Source organism: Anser cygnoides, chromosome 2 (genome assembly GCF_040182565.1).
Source record: "Anser cygnoides isolate HZ-2024a breed goose chromosome 2, Taihu_goose_T2T_genome, whole genome shotgun sequence".
In the NCBI taxonomy this organism is placed as follows: domain Eukaryota; kingdom Metazoa; phylum Chordata; class Aves; order Anseriformes; family Anatidae; genus Anser; species Anser cygnoides.
Window position 1 is genome coordinate 95,350,444 of NC_089874.1, and position 15,800 is coordinate 95,366,243.

Genomic DNA, 15,800 nt, shown 5'->3' on the forward strand with positions numbered 1-15,800 from the left:
AGTTATGGCAGAAGTCACCAGCTGCCAGTAGGGTATTGCCCTTGTCATCGTTGTCCTTAGTTTGCAAGAGCTGTTTCAGTCTGAGCGCACTCGTTAAATTGCCAGGTCTGGAGTCCAGTTCGCTCAGAGCTGTTGCAAACATCAGGAAGAGCCCTGTCTCCACTGAGGCCTTTGGCACTTAAACAAATCACTTTAAGGCAGCAAATTGCATCAGCCAGTCTGCCCCAACGATTTGTGCACGAACTTACCACGTACCATGTTGTCGTGGCTGTGCGATAGGTCACTCACCCCTATTTCATTCAGGGTTGTGCTGCTGCTAAATTTCACATTTACGGTGAACACATGAGAGCAGAAACCAAGGAATAAGTGCTTAATGTCCTGTCTGCACACCAAAGGTGGAATCTTTTCAACCAGAGACACTCACCAAATCCAATCCACTCCTGAGTTGAACACGTTTATTTTGGCTTTTTTGGCTGGAATGTAAAAGCCTATGCTAGCAAATGGAAACAGAAGAGAAGAACAGGAGAGATCCTGCTGTGAAATTGGTCTAGACAAATTTTGGTAGTTTCAAGTAATGGATTAACACTTCTGGTAACATACCATTTTAAATTCATATGTGGAACATTGCTGTCATTCCTTTACTACGGCCTTCCTGTGGCATCTAAATTACATCCTTCTCACTCTGCAAATTTTTATTTAAAAACAAATCTATTCACAACTTGATGAGGTAACCATTCAATTCGGAAACTGATCTTTGAATTGTTGAGCTTCCTGGAGCCAATTTTATGCCACATTGAACCAAAGCCCATCTCAGAGTTAGATGCCCTTAATAACACAGCACACGGACACCTACTTCCTCTCCTTTTTCTCTGAATTACCCCCAATACCACATCTTCTCTAGAGGGGAACTGACTGTATTGCAGTACAGTGAAGCCTAAACCATACAGTTACACCTGGGGACATAAGGGGGTCCACTCTCTTAGCTCTGGACCCTTACCCATCTCAGGACCCCGCTGCCCGTGCAGACCAATGGCTGCATGGAAATGAGGGCACTTGAAGCTCACTACATCAGTCAACAGGCAGCACTCAAAAATTAACACAGGGCAAGGCACAGACCACCTGCTTGGACCTCAAACAAGTTAAGGATGTTTCAAGTCACAGGGGTGCCTTTGGCCACCACACAGGAAAACGGAGTTTGGGAGGTGGTATCAGCTAGCTCCATACAGGAAGAGAGAATAAAAATCACTAGAGCAAGAGCAAAAATAATTTAGAACAAAAATATTCTTACTAAGTTTGGTTCTCCAGTAACAAAGATGCCTTTTTTTTTTTTCCTTCAGGTATAATATGCCTAGTTTCCTTCCTTATTGCTCTCTGTTTTACGCTGAGTTCAGGGAGTTACTGGATCGACATTTTTGACCGCTATGCAGGCTCACTGCCTCTTCTAGTCATCGCGTTCTTTGAAGTGATTGGGGTTGTGTATGTCTATAAAATTAAAAGGTAAGTTGGAAACATGGACTTCTTTTCTCATAGGAGGCGTTCTCTCAATCCATCCATGTTACGTAGAGATACACAATACTGACATTTCTGCAGCACTTACCAGTTCTGTGAATGTCCTTACCATTCTTTGCTTCAAGTCTCTTATATTTGTAAAATAAGAGGGACGCTGCTCTCTGCTTAGCACTTCTGGAAGGCAGAATCCTAGTCTTAGAGCTGGAAAGTCAACAGCCGTAGCAGAGTTTCATTGCCTTTCAAATATCCTCTACATATATGAAATTAAAGTGTTCAGCCAGCATGTTGAGAATCTCCTTAGACATGAAGACAGATTAAAGTCACTCTTTAGTTTAAAATCTTTCCTGCATACTTTGTAATTGTAAATGCCAGAAACCTTTTCTCATTTTGATTGAGATTAAACCTATCTTCTCTAATCAGAATCCTTCCAGTCCAGAAATTTCCTCAGCTCTCAACAAATATCAGGTGGTGTGGGTTTTTGTTTTCTTTTTCCCCTATTTTCTCGGGCATTTGTTGGGACTTTACCTTGGCCTTTCCAATTTTTGCTCTGGCACAGCGATCGTGAATGTCCTGATTTTTTTGTGGATCAGTTTGTATGCTATATAGATACTAAACTCAAGTTTGATCAGTGCTGTTGCATTTCGGAGTTTTGGTATCATTTCAACTTCAGTTTTACCAGAGGCTATGATTTTAAATATAAGAGAAATCCTCCTCAATTACAGCTAAAATTCCTGCATTGTTTTCAAGATCCACTGTTAAGATCCTTGGAGCATTTCCCACGTGACATAACCAGTTTCACACATTCCTATGGCTGCACATGCAGCTATCCTCAATCTTACATAGTGCAGAAGTAACAATAAAATCTGGTTTCACAGACTGAGTTTCACAGCACCTGTATTTTCTCTGTTGTGCTAGTATATGCACACTTTTTCCTTCTTTGCTGTTATGGGACAGGGGCATAGTTAATTCACGTTTTTCTAAACCCAAAAGAGAATTTATAAAATCTCCAGTTTTTAAAAAATGCCACCGTAATTACTATTCTGGATTATGAAACTCCTTCCAAGTTGGTAGATACAGGTTATCATGTTGTAACAAACTACCAAACCTGGAACCATGTATTTACTGCCCATTCTGTTTACAAATCTAAGAGGTATATATTTGTACATCGACCTATCTTTTATAACCACCACTACACATTGCAGAAGAAGCTGGCTCAAGTTGCAATAACTTTCTCCGTCAACTGATTGATTTATCTCGTGCTGGTTAATTCAGGCTTTTTTCTAACAAACTGTGTTTATCCCCTTGGCAATTTTGCCCTTTTTTTTTTTAAAGGTCTGAATAGTTCTACAGAGCTGCTATAATAAGTTCATCACTTTTTTGTCCTCGCAAGCCTTAAACTAGGCACTCAGGTAATGTAAACTCACAGAGTTACATTCATCTCTGTTAAGAATCAAAGAAGCTCTACTTTATTGATATTATTAACACCAACAGCAGGTTATTAAAGAGGGATATGGAATAGAAAAGATTCAGGGAGCTGTACCGTGTGTTTAAAACTTTTAGGAAAAACACAGAAAAAGTGAAATTGCTACCACTTAGCTCTGACATCTTCATAAATGTGCCTCCCCTTTAAAGGTTCAGTGAAGATGTGAAATGGATGACTGGACGAAAACTAAACCTCTACTGGCAGATCACATGGAGGTTTATTAGCCCTCTGCTCCTGGTAATCGTCTTTGTGGCCTTTGTTACTCTCCAAATACAGAAGCCACCAACCTACACAGCTTGGAACCCTAAACATGTACGTTCCCAAATATTTAAACTTTTAACAGAAACGAGCTACACGCTCTTCTCCCCTACCAGATTCTTTAAAATCATTGCTGCTACTAATTACCTACATAATGTAGTCTGCAGTGAGGAAATGCTCAGAGTGAGAAGGCTGCAGCATGCACAGAGATATGAGGTTACAAATACTAAAACGGCTTTCTTGTTAACAAAGGCCTCTTTCCGTGAAATCCTGCGTCACCACACTCCATGTTTCTTACAGATGTGGGTAATGCAGAGAACTGTTGAAGTGAAATGTCTCTCAGAGACTCCACAGCTACATTGGGTTCAGAGGGAGTGCATGTGTATGAGCACAGCTTCAGAGATGCATAACATATACTGGGAATAAAAACATTTCCCCAGGAGACCTAACAGGTCTCTGGGGGCACTGATGAATACACTGATGAATACTGATGAAGACTGTGCAGCTTTGACAGGGACAGAGGCAGTGGTCCAAGAACAGCGTTGGTTAATTCAGCACCAAGGAGATGTTGATGATGAGAACTTTCAATCTGGATGGGGCCAATTCATGTCAGTTGCAGCTTTTTGCATTCCTCTCAAATACATCCTGGGCAGGGGGTTGAAGACTGATTTTGGCCTTAAACTGCACATAGACTGCAGTCACCCTCAGAGCAAGGCATAAACCTTCATAATATGAATACATGCATAGACTGGAATAAGCTCAGATCTTAATCAAGGGAGGGTGCAAATTTAAAAAAAATAAATTACAGCTATGTTTAGACTCATGAGAAGGGTATCCAGAGTACATGGTCACTGAATGGTAGTGTAGAGCAAGAATAAAACTTCTGCTATCCTTAATATAACAACACAAGAAAATGCATATGGAAATCATAGCAAAATAAGTGCTCCTACCTTTTTTTTTTTTTAATTTTAATTTTTTTTTAAATCTCCATAGGAAGATTTCCCTGTGAAGGAGGAGAAAGCCTATCCACCTTGGGTACAGGCCATCTGTGTGCTGTTAGCTGTCCTTCCTTGCATATTCGTACCTCTGGTAGCACTCTTCCAGCTGATCAAACGAACGTGGAGAAGCAAGGACCCGAGCTTTCTACCACCAGAAGTGTTTTCATGTCAGGAGGTTAACAGAAACTTTTCTCATCCAAAAAAATAAAAAAAACATTGCACCTGTCTGTAAGGAAAGATGGCAGCCTTTGTCAGACGTGATTAGATGTAGCGCTAAACCGTGTTAGTTGAGTGATACATGTAGTTCTGCTTACAGCCACTCATTAGCACTCTATAAACAGTGCTCCCATTTGCTTTATTTTCAACCAATTTCACACTTACATTAGTACTGTCCCACCCACATGGTGCCCCGAATCCTACCTACCAACAAGTACGGTCCCCTTAGCTTTAGTTTTTTCATGTATTACCAACTTCACATCTCTGTCCAGCCAGATTTTAAACCTGGAAAGCCTGCCAGTTATTGCAAGTGTCCTGTCTTCCTTCCCTTCCCTTGTAAACAGACAGACTGTTCCTTATGATCAGCAACATACAAATTAAAACACAAGAAACTACATTCTCCATTCACTGACACACTCCCCACCCCTCCCTGAGATTTGGAATGGAAGCTTGTGAAGACTAAGGACTCCACTTGCTTACTAGACTTTACTTTTTGTAAATCCCTTTATGCATTTAAATAGTAGTTATTTTAGTAGTTACGTCATGATTATGATTTAATAATAATTAACTTAATAATCATAAAATAATTATTGGTAATTTTATGATTATTCTGTATTTTCAAGCATTGCAAAGAGCAACAATAAAGCATCAGAAATTAAAAAACTTACATTAAGAAAACCTGAGTAATTAATTTTGCATAAATATCTTTACATAAAGATACATTTTTATATACATTTACATAAACAGTGGGGTAACAGCATCGGTGGATAGGGGAAGAGCAACTGACATGATCTACCTGGACTTGTGCAAGACTTTTAACACTGTCCCCCATGATATCCTTGTCTCTAAATTGGACAGACATGGATTTGATGGATGGACCACTCGGTGGTGGGTAAGGAACTGGCTGGATGGTCGCACTCAAAGAGTTGTGGTCAACAGCGCAATGCCCAGGTAGACATCAGTAACCAGTGGTGTTCCTCAGGGGTCTGTGGTGGACCAGCAGTGTTTGACATCTTTGCCAGTGACATGGACAGTGACACTGAGTGCACCTTCAGCAAGTTTGCTGATGACACCAAGCTCTGCGGTGTAGTTGACATGCTGGAGAGAAGGGATGCCACACAGAGGGACCTGGTCAGGGGTAGTGGGTTTACGTGGCAAAGTTTTGGTAGCAGGGGGCCATAGGGGTGGCTTCTGTGAGAAGAATCCAGAAGCTGCAAGCTGTTGATTGCTTTTAAGGGTTAATTGCTAAAGCAAGCTTAGGAGCATCAGAAAGTTAAATTAGGGGAGAAAACAGGGGAAATTAGGCCTAGAACAGACAATTAATTACCTGTTGCACGTTAAATTTGAAAGATTATGGAAGTCTTTACAACTCATAAAGAATCATCCCAATAAAAACAAATCTGAACATATGTAAAAGTTAAATTTTCATTTTAAATATTTTTAAAGTCTACACTATATATTCATGTCTTTGATTGCAGATAGTTAGATGTCCATTAAAATCATATATGCAACAGGCCTAGGAATTTGGTCAGAGATCTGTTCCTAACAAAAATCCCATCCAGCTCATACAGACACATGCTGAGAAAATAATTAAACCGCATATATAACAGCTTCTAAAGTCCATAAATCACTGTCACAAGACTCACAGACAGTGAGAATTTTGAACTTCCTGACTTCTGAGCTCCTTCTTCCTGTTCCCCAGAAGGGAGACTTCATGGGTCACTGGACACGCAGCTGTCTGGGACAGGAGCCGGGGGCTGGGACTTTTCAGCTCTAGTAACTACAGTTCAGAGTAAGGAAATGCACTAGGTAAAGTTGCTGTTTAGCTGAAGTAGGCATGTAAAAATCCATTAAGAAACTCCTGCAGGAACACCATTTTCCTGTTCTTGGAGCACTTCTGACGTGACCTCTACCAAAATTCCTACGACAGAACTGTAGCCTTATTTCAGTAAAATTAGTGCTACAGTCTTCCCCTTCCTGTTCATATAAAGGGGCCAGCACCTTAAGGGCACTTTTTTTCTCTGGAATACCATGACTGACTGTTACTTGAGTAAGCAAGTGCATGCAAACATGAAACTGAACCTGTTTCAAAGTTTCCATCCTAAGCACTTTCTACTTGTGATCACCCCCCTCCCAATCTTACATCTTCATATCCCATCAGAGCTATAACACTGTACTGTCAAATTGAACTGTCCTGACAGACAAGCGTTTTCCTCAAAGCTAGAAGTCTCTTGGCTCTAAGTAGAGCCTGAATTCTTCAAGGGCAAATCTGTAATGGACACAGTAAGAGGAATTGCGACGTTCAGCCTTCAGCAGAATCCATAGCCTTAAGGCATGTATTTGTATAATACATACCTCAAGTATCTGTTAACTGAAAAAAGCATCAGAAGGAGCATTGCAAGAGCACTAGAAATGAGAAAGCATGCAAATTAACCTGAAACAGATAGGAGGGGAATGGACAGAGAAGAGCATATTCCTTCTGGGACACTGGTGTTCCCCACATTGCAAAATTTCATACCTACCTCAAATTGAGGTTCACAGTCCATAATCCTCTCACAGCAGGAAACAGAGGGAAGAAAGATACATTGGATGGACGAATGTTGATGCTGCAACCTTCTCTCCAGGGGTTTGTGTCAAAAAAAATAAACCCAATCACTCTTCTTCCCCAAAGCGGCTGAAAAAGTCTCCGACAAGCTGACTCAGAACACAGGTTGCACAACGCAGTTACACTGGGCAGTTTAGCTCTTACTCTCTCTACTTACCTTCTAGTAAATATTGAAGCAATCTCAACATTTCCCCCACTCCTCAAGTCTTCCGACTTTCCCAGCCTTCCAATGATTGTTGGAAACCCACATCACAGGTTCAGAATGGTCCCCTCACCAAGTTCTTTTAATATTTCCAAGCTGAAGTTACTAAATCCATCAAAATGTTTCCTGTCAGCAGTTGCTGTTTAACATACTAACTTGCTACCAATTAAGTAGAAAATATTTTACCATCATAATATATTGCACTATTTCTTTTAAAACTGTTCATTACAGAAGCAGCTCTATGGAATATTTCTGCCCTTCATACAGTAGAGACCACTCATTTTAGCAATAACATAGATTTAATGCTCTATATTTAATCTATTCCTTAAACATGTGCTCACAAGTATTTTTTCCTACTTGTCCTTGTAGCAGCCAGTACAGACTGCCATCTTTTTTTCAACTTTCCAGATTTACCATTTACTAAATACATACTAGTTTCAGCTTTGATTTCCATTGCCTTCTTAACTGGACAATATTTTAAAATGAAATAGTGATTTCTAAATGGTATTTGCAGCTGTTCACAGCCTTCAGAAACAGCACCTACTGCTTAAAAATGATGACTTAGCAAGTATTTACAGGGAAAGGCAAACACTGGCTCAGAAAATTGCAAGCATTACCCTTTACGCATTTCTTTACGAATTATCATAATAAAATAGCTCTACATTATAACATTGCAAATTCAACATGCAAGCCTGGGGAAGAAAAAAAACACGTGCAGGCTTGACAGGGCAGTCACTGGGCAAAAGTCAGCCCTGCACAACACACCAAAATCAGGGCTAGACAGTACTTCAGTAGCATTATGGAGTGAAAGATAAGCCTAAATAAAGAACAGGAAACACAAATATACCAAGTAGATTACTCTTCTATTATCTAATCAATAACTCTGACTCCTCTTGGTTTTGTAGTTATAAATTCATCACTGCATTAAAATATCAGCAAGCTCTCAAAACAGATTAAGCATATTATACATAACCAGATTAGATATAGAAATTTTGGAATGTACTAGTTGTGCTCTCCAAAGCCTAAAATCTCTAATCTGTACATCTTGCTAGGCACTGCCATAAAATGCACTTGCCCTGTGCCACTAAGCGTCTTTCAGGACGCAGAAAAACTGGGAGGAGGGACAAGGGGGGATATGTTGAAGATTACTACAAAATAAAGGTACTGGAGACAAGCATGAATTTTGCAACTACCCAAACAATTTATTATAAAATAGTCTGCAACACAGCAGCAAAGAACAGTTCTTCAGGAACAATACTCAATAAAAAAAGTCAATCTGTTTTTACAGACAACTTAAAGACATCTTCATCAAAAAGATGGAAATTACTGAAGGAAACCAAGTCACATTCACAGGCTGTACTTCAAACAGCCTATGAACTTACAGGAAAACCCAAACAAAGATATTAGCAAAATAATCTACTCTTTTAAAGCTGTTGGATGGTATCTGAGAAAAACACAAAGTTTCCCAATAAACTTGCTTTCAGTCCACTCTACCAAAATAAACTACAGAAAAGTCATCTAAAGACAGAGCATTTATTTTTAAGCCTGGAAGGATTATGAAATAAACCTTTATCAGTTAGTCCAGGATAGCTTTGAAATCTTGACAAATAGATGGTTCTGTCACTGTCTTCAGTAGTGCCTTAGTATCCTTTGGGATCTTCCTGAATAGCTGCATCATACCTACAAGAAGGTCGGAAATAATACATTACTAATGCAGGTAACTATCAATTCTTTCTTAGGCAAAATGCTAGTAAGTCACGAAATGAATACTAACTCAATCCAATAGAAAAATTGGAACACCTGGAATACAAGGATAAAAAGGCTATAGTAAAATGTGTTGTTCTTCTTCTGCCCTTAAACAGGGCAGGTAATTGCTAGTAAATAAAAAGGTTAAAAAGCATTAATTAAAACATTAACTATGGAAAACCAAGGAGTAAATTCCTCCTAGTATGTCCTTAGAACACTTGCTTGTATCTAATTATTTTTTTTTTTTTTTTGAAAAGTGCAAGACCAATTACTCAATAACTATATCCACAAAAAAATATCTTTTGTCAAAGAAACGTTACTCTGAAAGAGCTTATTTTAAACAATGGTCATGAAAAGGGACAGGTCATTATCTAGCTGTTAATGTGTATCTACAGGAGGAAGGTATTCTCAAACTCCCCCCCCCCCCCCTACTTTCAGATACATCTTCAAAGTAGCCTATGTTTTGAACTGACATATATAAAGAGAGGAAAAAATAAAATAAAATCACATGGAGAAAGCACCTGGTGCTCTAATAGTGACTACAGAGATTCTTCCCCCACGTTTCCTTGTAAGACCAGATATGTTAACTGGGAAGCCACCCTAAAGGTGGAAAATTTTGGAGACTAAACAAGGCTCTTAAATCAGGAACAAATTTTTTACAACAGTACGTAACAGTTTTGAAATAAAGATCATCGAAGTCTACGGTCAATAGAAGTAAAGACAATAAAAAAGACTTTTTAAAGATTAGAAAGAGCACACAAAATCCTAGCAACCTAGCAATCCTAGTTTAGGTCCGTTACCTAAACGGTTGGTAAAATTGTCAATGGTGCAGAAAGGCAGAAGTGCTCAATAAACATTTGCTCTCTATTTAGAAAGATTACGTATTCCTATCTTATCATGAAAAGAAAAGACTCTTGCTCCTTTCCCAACTGGTAATAATAGGAGGGATGTTAAACAGTAACTATGTTTTAAGTGCTTAACTCTGAAGAATGACGACAACTTGTACTGATAAGTCACTGATGTTGATATTTAACAGGTTTTGGAACACGGGGAAGAACCTCCTCCCAAAAACCCGTAAGTTTAATATTGATTTCCAGGGAAAATAATGGAAACGCATGTGCAGGGACACAAGTAAAAAATTAAGTTTATATCAATTTCCATCAATTGACACAGTCTCACAGGTCCAATATGTTTTATATAGCTGATACAACTCCAAAATGACATCAAAAAATGTAGTTGTTCAGTCAACACAGGTGCTATTACCAGCCTTAGTTATCTCCGTGCTACAGATTGCTGTGCCAAACAGAGATATTGAACTAGCTTCACCTTAGAGGAAGGCACCTGAGAACCAACGACTGTGCTGTCGCAGCTTCTCTGAAATCCACACATGCTGCCTGCTTTCCAGAAGTAAGACAGAACTTAAAAATACAGTGTTTAAATCAGCTCTAGTATTTCTACACTACGCTCAGGTCCAAATGTCTTTACAGCATGGTGTTCTGATTACAATAACAACGTTACCCAGAAAAAAATCTGATGCAGGCGAAACAAAACCTATGAGACTGAGCAGAAAGCTACCTGTCAAAGTCTTTTCAAATGGATTTTTAGTAGGTTCCAGCACATTCAGTATCTTAATAAACTCATTTGGAAGAGAATAGAAATATAAACATGTATGCTCAGGTGACTGAAAAATAAATCTTTATCTACGATCAGAGTTCTCAGTGACAAGGAGATAAAGATGCATGTTCACATCAAGGTTAAGCTACGCCTTATCACCACGGATCACAAGGCGTCTTTGTACAGCTTTACAGTACCAACAGACTGATGCCTCACCTTCCCTACTACTCATCACCTGGTGCCTTCTCAATTCTTTTTCAAAAAAACAGTTTGAAACCTCAACCAGCTCTTCAAGGACGGGAGAAGGAAGGTGGGAAGCAAATATACACATGGTCAAAGCACCACTCAAACTGCAGTCACTGGTACGTAAGTATTCAAGCTGCATGACAAACTGACCCCCAAACAGCAGCCCTCCTGCCAAATTACCTGATAGCCATTCTGGAGGCTTTTCATATAAGCAGAAACTACAGAAGTGCTTCACCAAGCAGTGTACGAACCCTTGCTGCTTAGAAGGTGGAACAGGGCTACTGGAAGAACAGGTAAGACGCCAGGGGGCTATAAGCAAATGGAGATTTCTCCGATTGGCAGCCAAGTTACCTGGGCCCCAGTGATCTGTTGACTGATCACAGCAAAAGCTTCCATCTTACAAGTTTCATAGTTAAACCAGCTCGCAAGCTGCTACCTGTTTAGGTAGCTATTCGGCAAAAGTCTCTGAACCCTTTCAGCAGTCATTCAGCAGCGTACTTGAAGTCTGATATTTCCAAAAGAAACTGTGCCTTGCAGATACAAACAGAGTTGTTTTGACATTAAGGATGTGAAAAACAGGTTCAGCCTTGGAGAATGTAAAGTTCATGGAAGAGCGGCTGGAAATTACTCTTAAGAATGCCACCCTAACTTTCTACTTGCCTTTGAACCTTCCCTGCTCCGCCTGCGCAACACACAGCAAGTACATTAAATAGTCCTCCCCAGGAATTTAATAAACAAGGTTATTCAGTTTCTGCAAGGGCAATTCTCACTGCCAGAGGATTGATGTTGACAGATAGTGAGCTTTCCCTTCTTAGGTTAGAACTGCTCCAAACAAAGTGCCGAGGACACGTCCATAGCTGCCAGGAACATGCCTGGTACAGTCACAGCCATCAGCTTGTTTCCTGTGAATGTTCCGGTTTCTTCTTTGTCACACTGTTCCAACAAAACCAAGACTGTGTGCATTCAGGCTTTCCCCCAGGTCTTTGATATAGGAAGGAAATGCCTACTTCCAAAACCAGAGCTGCTCTCTTTTTGAGGCACTGTGCGTCAGCACAGGTACCAAGGGAAGCTTGCAATACATTTGCAGATGACATAGGGGTTATTCTGAAACCAGATGGAAGAATTTTTCAGTATTATGTAAGGAAAAAAGCCCAAGCAATGTCTCAGAGTGAGAATTATACAGTCACTGCTGAGACACTCTGGAGTAGTGGCTGTACCTGCTCTTCACTGAAGCTAAACCCAACAGCAGTATTGACTGCTTCAGAAAAAGCTTCTGGTGTTCACTTTTAATATCTTAGAATTGAAAATTGTATTATTTCTGTGCCTAACCTGGGTACAGACTACATGACCGGTCAAGGAGATGCAGTTGCTCAGAGGCCAGGCACACAGACAACTTCTTTCACCATGCAGAAGAGTCAGAGACTTGCCTGACAAGGCAACTCAGTGACAACGTGACAGAGCACAGCAAGTGCTTCTCTTTTAAAGCATCCCCAGTGACATTTTCAGGGGTAAGAGTTTACATTGTGGGAGGAAATTATTTTGTTGGAGTTAATTTAAAAAAAAAAAAATCTGAACCTTTGTATTTCATTTAACTAAGCCTGCTGAGAATATGATCAACCCACCCGGTCATATTAAGGTTTTTGAACTACACTAACTTGATGAGCACCAAGTAACAACGTGTGCCCCTTAAGGCTCTAGAACATGCAATGCAGAAAAAACATACCACTTTAATTTGCCTATTTAAATGTAATAGATTTCATTAAGATCAGAAAGCTTGTTACTGTGCATTTTAGAACAACATTTCACGATAAGAAAACTTAAAAATCCATTAGATCACAAGTACAATTAACCAATCATATTTAAACTGTAAGAGTAACTGAATACTTACAGAGCTTCAGGGGCTTAAGCAAGCATTTGTAAACAACTTTGTGGTTTGACAGTTTGACAGTGAAGGCATGATAGCAGAGCCATTCTGCTGCCTCAGAAGGGAACATGCCAGATGCACCTCTGTTACCTAAAGTAAACCCTAGAGACAGAACAGGAAGATACTGAAAATTATGTGTATTCAGAAATATGTCTGACCCTCCCCTTTCTTTCTATAAAAATCAAGTTTTGTTGTTGCTGTTTGTTTATTTACTAAAAGCCTTTGCAGTCAATGAAGTGTGCTAGGTAAGCAGAGGACTAAAAACTGAAACAATTTATTATCTTTAGGAAGCAAAGTTAAAAAATTGGTTTGTGATTCTTATTATGCACTCTATGTTTTTCACTATTGATCTTTATCTCAGAATGTAACGATCAAGATAAATAAATAGCCTTGAATGTGTATCCTAAAAACAAAAATAAGCTACTTCACTGCTATTAACATACTGTACCTGGATTTTTAGCTTTCAGCACAGAATAGCAGCATGATGCATTCTCTGCAATGACTCTTAGGAAGAAATCAGGATTGTTCCTAACTTTCTGGTTGAATGGAAGTTGAAGAACACAGGCATGGAACCTGTTTGCAAAAACAGCCTATTTAATCAGAAGTCATTTCCAATTTCAAATGAAATTATGACCATGTAACTTAGGCATTTTACAACATTTAAAAGCACCAAATAGCCTTTAGCCAAATCAACATTGTTAGCATATGAAAAATCTCCTATATACAAATCCCTGGAGTGTCACATGCTTAAGATGTTTGCTTGTAAATTCTGTGCTGAAACAAGAGGTTAAGCTACCTCTTTCAGTAACAGAACTCTCTTCTGACCACAATGATTGTCTTATGTGGAGGAAAAGTTAAACTCACATCCTCACCAATTCCATTACCACAAACCACTCTGCCAGAGAACACACACACAATTTGAGAGAGGAAGGGGAGGAAGGAAAGACAAAAAATCACCACCACCAAATCCCATTCTTCAGGAAAACAGACTTCCAAATGATTTAGTGTACCACAGATCAGGATACTCACGCTTGTCTATTTTGAAACTAATTCTATGGAAATGAATTGTATTGTATGCTCCCTTACACCTTAGTTTGGACATATTTTAAAACTGTTGGCTTACATGGAATATATTGAATTAATACAACATCATTTTTTTTTGTAGTTACTTGATGTATATACTCAGGAAGTTTATTAAATTAACACAACAAAAGCATAATTACTTCAAGAAATCCTAAAATGTTTAGGATTTGAAGTGTTTACTTTTAAATATTTAAAGTATAAACATAATTATTGCACTGCGTCACACTGTTAGAATGCCAGACAGTGTTTTAAAGGTATACTAAGGTAAAGACCTTTGTTAGTGTGTCACCGTAACAGCAAACAGAATTAACTCTAATTAATCACGTGCAACAACTTAGAAAATCTTACATCGGCCAAAACAGATGTGTTAAAAAGATTTTAAGGTATCGGTGCTGCACTAGATAAGCCCTATTACACTTCTTGGACATAGGAATTATACAGATGGGGTAATGCAGACCAAGGTGACTTTAAGAACAAAACTAAAGTGTCACTTCCTAACAAGTAGAAGCCTAACAAAAGAGCAACACATGATGTTTGTGAAGAGGGAAACACCTCTTGCACTTTTTTTTTGGTGCTAAAACAATGAGCAATAACTCTTAATGGACTAACTTCTTCAGTCACAAATCAGAGGAAACAAGAAACTGACCTTTTCATTGCTTGGCATTCAGAAGCTGATAACAGGCTTAAACTCAATCAGAAAACAGTACAAACACAAGCCTATTACCTCCTGTTGTCATCAACAGGGTTGTGTTTAACCAAAGAAAAAAAAAAAAAGGAAAAGACTTCTTAGAGCATAAGAAACCCATGGCAACAACATAAGCATCCACCAGAAAGAGCCTAAATAAAGGGATTTTAGACCCGTGAAGCAGGGCACTACTTGATCTTTATGCTACTTCTTAGTCCAGGGATTCTCCTATCTCAGTTGGAGCAGCCACTGAAAAGTTTTTGACACACAGAGATGAATATTTTCTCCCAACCTGCTTAACAATTGTGATTTCTTTCCCTTCATTTTTGTTCAAAGTATTCATTTCCTCTGCCAGTCAAGAAAAACCTCACAAAAGCCAACAACATTTTTATCAGCTAAGAAGTAATTAAGACATTATCAACAGCTAAGAAACTGCAATTAACTTGTAAGGATGAAACTTCACTTAAGGCAGAGCTATACAGGTCGAAGTTCAGTATGATTTTCACAGATAAGAAGTTCTAAATATAAACTGATTTATGAGTAATAAGGCTTCTCATCATCTTTCTCGGGCAAAACAAATTGTTCTTGAGATCAGCTGTAAATACCCTGAGACACTGAAAACTCATTTAGTGAAATGTCACTTAAACACGCGTACAAATACAATCCTCTACCTGAATCTTGTATTATGTAAGAACAGGCCTGAGACAAGAAAAACGTGACTTACTACTACATTTACCACTGCACATTTTCATGGCATATTTTTTGCTAATCCATAGCTCCTCTATGTGTCAGGAGAGCGTCATGAAACATTCACAAGACACAGCGACCTACCTGTAAGCCTGAAGTAAAAATATCTTGTAGACGTTAATGTAAACTGTTTTAAGGCTATTGATCTAGAACAGAACAGAAATAGAGCCATAGGAATATTTTCGTGTTACCGTATTATTTGTTCAACAGCGAAAGATGACAGAAATCTAGAGGAAAACATTTTATGCAATACACTTCCACGATTTTTATGATGTAAGCAACAATACTGTAAGCAACAATGATTGCAACAATGATTTTATGATTGTAAGCAACAATAGCCTCGAAACAGAGGGCTCAGTTCTGGAAGGTGCTGAGACCCCACATGTTAGTTGATGCCAAGACTTCCAAATTAAGTGTATATGTATAATCTTTCAAAATCAACTGTTAGGTCAGAACTCAAAGCACTTTAATGGTCTTTATCACT

At 38.9% G+C, this 15,800-nt stretch overlaps 2 protein-coding genes across 6 annotated transcripts in view; one reads left to right on the top strand and one right to left on the bottom strand.

Annotated features, from left to right (window-relative positions):
* Positions 1-4,584, top strand: part of LOC106045017 (sodium-dependent neutral amino acid transporter B(0)AT3-like) — a 29,209-nt gene extending 24,625 nt beyond the window's left edge. For 2 of the 3 annotated variants that reach the window (XM_066992659.1, XM_048046052.2), the window contains 3 exons: positions 1,338-1,497; positions 3,142-3,304; positions 4,244-4,584. In XM_066992659.1, the coding sequence (XP_066848760.1) occupies positions 1,338-1,497; positions 3,142-3,304; positions 4,244-4,456 (536 nt within the window). In that variant the 3' untranslated portion in view covers positions 4,457-4,584. Of the gene's footprint in view, positions 1-1,337; positions 1,498-2,841; positions 2,919-3,141; positions 3,305-4,243 lie in introns of those variants that run through there. The other variant, XR_010829560.1, reaches the window with a different exon arrangement.
* A 3,864-nt stretch (positions 4,585-8,448) lies between these two features.
* Positions 8,449-15,800, bottom strand: part of TERT (telomerase reverse transcriptase) — a 31,211-nt gene continuing 23,859 nt past the window's right edge. For 2 of the 3 annotated variants that reach the window (XM_066992661.1, XM_066992660.1), the window contains 4 exons: positions 15,401-15,462; positions 13,250-13,374; positions 12,766-12,903; positions 8,449-8,951 (listed from right to left, as the gene is read on the bottom strand). In XM_066992661.1, coding sequence (XP_066848762.1) covers positions 8,848-8,951; positions 12,766-12,903; positions 13,250-13,374; positions 15,401-15,462 — 429 coding nt within the window. In that variant the 3' untranslated portion in view covers positions 8,449-8,847. Of the gene's footprint in view, positions 8,952-12,765; positions 12,904-13,249; positions 13,375-15,400; positions 15,463-15,800 lie in introns of those variants that run through there. The other variant, XR_010829562.1, reaches the window with a different exon arrangement.